The sequence below is a fragment of the Centruroides vittatus genome, unplaced genomic scaffold (assembly GCF_030686945.1).
Source record: "Centruroides vittatus isolate TY-2023 unplaced genomic scaffold, ASM3068694v2 scaffold_1015, whole genome shotgun sequence".
Taxonomy (NCBI): domain Eukaryota; kingdom Metazoa; phylum Arthropoda; class Arachnida; order Scorpiones; family Buthidae; genus Centruroides; species Centruroides vittatus.
In genome coordinates, this window is record NW_027122666.1 from 143,076 (window position 1) to 149,420 (window position 6,345).

A 6,345-nucleotide genomic window follows, 5' to 3' on the forward strand; every position below is an offset into this window, starting at 1 on the left:
TTTCCACAAATTAGTTTGTACTGGTTCCAGATATTATCAAGCCTTCTTCCTGCACTCATTTTTTACTTAACAAGTAACAACAATAATAATAATGTCTTTTACCATCCAAGTAATATTACAATACATTAGCTGTATTGCTAACAGTCCTGGCATGTGGTCAGGAAATCTCTTAGTGGTAAAAGTCGGCGTGTCACGTGCTTTTATGACCCATGACACAGAAAAAATTTCCCATCCCCACGTTCATATTTAGCTCACAAGTCAGAAAAAGTTTATTTACTAAATTTATGTAATTACACATTTTTTAAAAATTTAAAACATTGTATTAAAACAGTATTTTATAACGTAATATAAAACTGTTTTAAAACAAAAGAAAACAAAAGTTTCTAAATAAAACGTGTATTATTGTTTTATTTCAAAAAAACCACATAAATTTGCCAACACTGACTATAATAGGCTTGCGCGTATTATAATTGTCTTATAGTACTATAATAGGCTAATAGCATACTATAATAGTCTTTTTATGAATAAATTTGAAGTTTGTTGCATAATTTGTATAATTTTACAACGATCCTATATTCCCGGCGCAAGCTCCTCGCTTATCGACCAATTCGCTTAACGACGTAGTCGTCGGAACGGAACTCGGTCGTAAAGTGAGGAGTACCTGTATTCAGTGATCTCAACTTCTCTTCACAATATGATGAGAAGAGCCTAGATGGCGGAATATTCAGCGAACTTGTCACCCTGCTTGTCTCTTGTCGATGATGCGGCTTTTGAAACTCTGTGAACTGTCGTAATGTCTTTGACTTTGTCATATAGGCATGCCTGATGTTTGAAGACCTCTAAACAACGAGTGTAATTAAAACTCTGAACACAGATATCCTTTGCAACATCGCCTTAGAACTGCCTTAAAATAGGACACTAGATTACCAGTTCTAAGGCGCTCTAGTGGTATGATCTAGAGCAGGGATGGCAAACCTTTTTGAGTCCGCGTGCCATATTATAAGCATACTTAGCTTCAAAAATGTTAATGCGTGCTAATGTCTTAGACTTCGAATAATGATGATATTTAAAGAAATTAAACGAATACGCTTTAATTCCAATAAATGTAAAAAATCTGATTGAAAAAAAGATGATCAGGTAATAAACAGAAAGGATGATTGAAAAAGATAGAAATCATGTGATACAATACGTGCCAGATGATTTCTCTTACGTGCCACTTTGGGCACGCGTGCCATAGGTTCGCCATCCCTGATCTAGAGTATAATCTGATAACAACTGTCTTTAATATTGTCTTCATGCAATTTTAAAAATTATTTATTGATAAAGGCTTGTTAATCAACTAGCAGCACAAATCTATTAATGTATTTTAATTCTTATTTATACCCAAATGTGATTAATTAATACAAAGTATAGTTCTATATAAAATGCGACTTAACATAATTTTATTTTAAAAAATACTAAAAATCATAAGTACATTAATTCAGTTTTTCGTTTCAGTTTAAATAATAGTTCATAAACATATTTTCTAAGGTAAAGTTTCCCTTCTGTCTCCAATATCTGTATTTTCTTTTATCCAGTGAAGATATTTTGATACTCTTGTATACACACCAGGGTAATTTCTTTCACCACAACCGATTCCAAATGAAACTAAACCCATCATAAACCATTTTCCTCCCTTCTTCTCCATCATTAATGGTCCTCCTCCATCACCCTGAAAAATGATTAAAAGTAACTATATTCAAAAACAATTTAAGAAATAATTTTATTAAAATTAACGCTTTAAAATTTAAAAACAACCCTTTTATTGATCATGTTTTTCGAGATTGGGGTGAGGTCAACCCACCATATACATCACTACAGTACATTTACACACACTCACACCATGATTAAATTTAAATTTGGCTGTATTTACAGGGTTTCCACATAGGGAGAAAGATGAATTAGTTCCCCCAAAATATCACTAAAATTCATTGTCATCGGATTTAAGCATTTCCTGAAATAAGATAGAAGGCTGAAACAGCCTTCTATCTTAATTAGAAACGGATAAAATTTGATTTGCAGAATTTAAGGAAGAGTGAAGTCAAGGGTGAGGAAATTTAAATTACAAAATTTGAAGAAGGTTATAAAACAAGTTAAATAAAATCCCTTAAAATACAAATATTATATTTACCGTGCAAGCATCTTTTCCTTCTTCTCCACCACACATCATCGTATCAGTTATATTAATATGTCTGCTTTGGTACATTTGCCTGCATTTCTGGTTAGTTAATAACGGTATTTTCACTTCTTTCAATCTCTCGCTGCTATTTTTACCTAAAAGTTTTTAAAAAAATTAAATTATTTATTAGCATAAATGCTTGTTCCTTTTGTGTGGTGACATACCATAACCGGTTACTCCCCAGCCTAATATTACACCAGTTCGGTTTTCCAAATTAGAGTTTGAGAATCTCGGATGAGGAAGACATATCGGAACATATTCTAAACTCGAATTAACTCTTAACAATGCTATATCATTTTCAAACGTTTCGGTATTAAAATTTTCGTGTATTTTTATGTCTGTCACTTCGTAGGGATTTCCGTTTTTAACATTGCTGCTTCCAAGACGTACGAACAGTTTATTATCCCTGAATATGATTTTAAAAATTATAATAATTTAAATATTATTTATATATTTTGTTAAATTTTAATTAATTTTTCAAACATACGTTTGTCCATGTAAACAATGTGCTGCAGTAAGCAAGTAATCCGGGCTAATCACATTAACGCTGCATATTAATGCTTCATCTTCTTTCGTTTTTTTATAAAGTCCACCCTAAAAATGCAAGTTCAGTTAGTAATTTAATTAATTTATAAATTAATAAGTGTATTTTTAAGTTAACAAATTATCTAATTACGATCCAAGGCCACGAATATAAGGAGGTATATCTCGATACTCCTTCGTCATCACCGATTATCCTCATTTCCATTTCGTCTTGTCTTCGAACTCTTGGACTAAGTTGTAAAGTTCTTCGACCACAACCTGAAATCATCATGTATAATTGCATTAAAAATATTAAAAAACAATTATTCTTCTATTCTTATTAATTTTATATACCTCGAACTTTAAGGTGGGGCTGACGTCGAGGGGTGTTCTTATTCTGTTTAGCTGAGCAACAAACGTACACTTTACCGTTTTCTTGCGAACAGACAATAGGACGATCTTCTTGACACGTACCAATTTCCACACACGTCCCTGGTTTATCGTCTTTAGTGGTGCACGATTCCTCTAAACATTAAAGAGAGGTTAGGAAGTAAATAAAAGGAAGAAGTAAAATCACTAGAAATATTCACCTGATAAAGCCGATCCGGATAAAAATATCAGGAAAATAAACGTTAATATTTTTCTATCCATCAGTTGCTTCATTTCTTTGCCAGATACAGAATACAATTTAATTATATGTAACGAAGTAACGAGTCTATCGTACAGCAGCTTACAACAAAAGTTCAACTCCTCTTCAATGACTGCAGCAACCTATTTAACTTGCCTAAAATTGCCTTTGGCAAAGGATTAACCTTTCCAGTTCCGTAAACTTCAACTGGTAATCAGAATTCTGCGAATGTATAGACGTAAATATAAAAATAATTAATAAAATTTATTGAGTTGATACTGTATACAAATTAATTTATCTTTTTATACTTGTCTGTATAATAATTATTATAGATTTATTTGTATACACACACATATATATATATATATATACTTTTTTCCAATAACGTAGCAATGTAGCAGCAATAACCTTATTGTAGCTGTAACAAAAACTAGTTTCATGGTCTGTGATTTAATATAAACAATTAAAAAAATAATAATTATTATTATAAATGTTAGAATAGTTCCTCTTTATTTTTAAATTCAAGTTATAATTATACTTACGCTTTAAATAAATTATTTATTTTATAATTTTATAAGTTATATTGAAACATAAGGCATCAAAATATAAAAACGTATAGGTCAGTTCGGGTTACTGTAGAGTTAATAGCTTTCTTATATACAAAATATGAAAAATAAAATGAAAGCGTGTGGTTGTCTGACCGCACTGAAAAAGTTAAACTTCTTCCTAGTGTTAATTATCCGGTTGTCATCCTGCTCTGTTTAGTTAAACTGGATCATAAAAAATATATAATTAAAAATAATTATATGTATTACGTCTATGTGTGAGTATACAGGTTACGAATTATTTAAAATCGGAGGAAACATTCGTTCAATATTGAACCTGGACAATTTATATAATGTTAGAAATCTAGAATCTAGGGTCTTTGGAATCATAATGAATGACATTTCCCTTCCGAAATGATTTCATTTTATTTGTGACATTTTCTATCCTGTGGACAGAAACAGGCCCTTTCAATCAGGGGATGGGTGGTGAGGGAAAGGGCCCGACGTATGGTGGATCAACCATGAAAAATTTCTAGTGTTTTTCTACCCGAAGGAGCCAGTAATCACCTCTTACAAAAGATGACACAGGGCTGCGATTTTTAATCATATTTTAATTTAAATTATCGCAAGGATCAATTCTATACCGAATTTATCGCTTTCTATAGTACGGCAAAAGATTTTAATTGAAATCATGTGACTTTCGGTCCAGACCGGAAGTTTGTATACAGTTAATCGGGTCCTAAGCTTCCCATATTTGATCTCGGTTTTAATATATCTAACTTTGTCCTCGAGATTAACAAATACCGGACGAACGGATGGACAAACGACAATGAGAATATATAAGTTTGTAATTTTCAAATTGTAGCACAATCTATAAAAAAGAATAATTGTATATAACTACGCTCCTTATCAAAAATATAACATATGTTTATAAAAATATTTTGAAAATTAATGTGAAAAAAGTGCATTTATCCAGATTTGAAAGTTCATATTGTAAATAATTGGATAAAACCATTGAACACTACTAGTTGATCACCTGACAAACGTGCTGTCCACGTGGAGTTTTCCGGGTTTTCACGTGTCTTTACGTATCTAACACCTAAATGGAGGTAACATTATCATAAAAGTCCTCCAGGAGGCATCCCTCTTGTCATATTGCCATGTGTTCCGATGCCATAAGTGCCACTAAAGGCAGAAGGCTCTATTGCAAAAAAAAAAAAAAAAAAAAAAAAAAAAAAAAAAAAAAAAATTAAAACTCAAGTTGTTCAGATGAATCATGCGTAATTAGTATCCTTTATCGATAATCCGTCCGATGTCAAATGATTTTCAGTTGTTTCGGAAGTTTGTTTTAGTTATGATAGCACAACACTTGGGCGATCTGTCTAGGGCAGCGGTTCCCAACCAGCGGTCCGTGAACCACCAGTGGTTCGCAAGAGCTAAAATATGGTCCGCGAAAGATTTAAAACTTTTATTCATTTTAAATTATTATTCCCATATTGATACAGACTGAATTTAATTTTTACTAAAAATGTTATGTTTTCTACTATAATAGTACTGTTAAAGCATGTTACTCTTGAGTTTAACGATTACTTATGTTAAAAGTTTTGATTAAAGTTCATTTTTAGATTGACACAGTTTATTTTTCTTAAACCTTGTGGTCCCTGCTAACAACGATGAAATCAAAGTGGTCCCTGGTTAAAAAAAGGTTGGGAACCGCTGGTCTAGGGGGATGTCTTCCGGGAGGTCTTTTAACAATAACTGGCTCTTATTCAGGCGTTACAGACGTGAAGAAAACCGGAAAACTCTACGTGGCCAGCCCGTCCAGGCCAAAGTCCTAGAATATATTCTAGGACCTTGTGTCCAGGCGAGGTCTGAACCCACCACTGTTCAGGATCAGAACCGCTTGGCCACTGGTGGGTCGTTTTGGAATAGAACATTTTTCGGTACACATAAATAATCCACACTAACAATATTTTGAATTGATATTTAGCAAAAGCATCTCGTCATAGATATTAATTATTTTAAAGATATCTTTTAATAATTAATATCTGTAATAAAAGAAAGAAATTCTTCCAGTAGTTTAAATTATTTAAATTATTTAATTAAAAATTATAATTATTAAATTTATTAAGAAATGGCGCCTAACGTCTTCCTCTAGTACCAAATTTTTTCTTAATTTATTAGTATAACAGCCGATATCTAGCCCGATAACATACGGCATTAGTTGGCTTGTAGAAAATATATATTTAAACATTAAACACTTTACAAAATCATTAATTTTATTGCAAAAAAACAGAAAATATTTATTTATAATGCGTTAAATTTTATTGCTTTCTATATAATGAGTTATAAAATCCGAGAACTTGTTATTTTATAAAAACTTGTTTAATTTCTACTTTATAACACTGTATATAAAAAGTATTCATCTGTAC

At 31.6% G+C, this 6,345-nt stretch overlaps 1 protein-coding gene across 1 annotated transcript; it reads right to left on the minus strand.

The window, feature by feature from the left end:
- Window positions 1–1,480: 1,480 nt before the first annotated feature.
- On the minus strand, window positions 1,481–3,514 carry LOC136986182 (trypsin-1-like). The gene is made up of 7 exons (XM_067283660.1): window positions 3,331–3,514; window positions 3,095–3,265; window positions 2,895–3,019; window positions 2,706–2,812; window positions 2,383–2,624; window positions 2,171–2,313; window positions 1,481–1,711 (listed from the first exon to the last, which is right to left on the minus strand). Exons 1-7 carry the CDS (start codon window positions 3,401–3,403, stop codon window positions 1,526–1,528), a joined length of 1,047 nt encoding a protein of 348 aa, XP_067139761.1. The 5' UTR covers window positions 3,404–3,514; the 3' UTR covers window positions 1,481–1,525.
- Window positions 3,515–6,345: the final 2,831 nt, after the last annotated feature.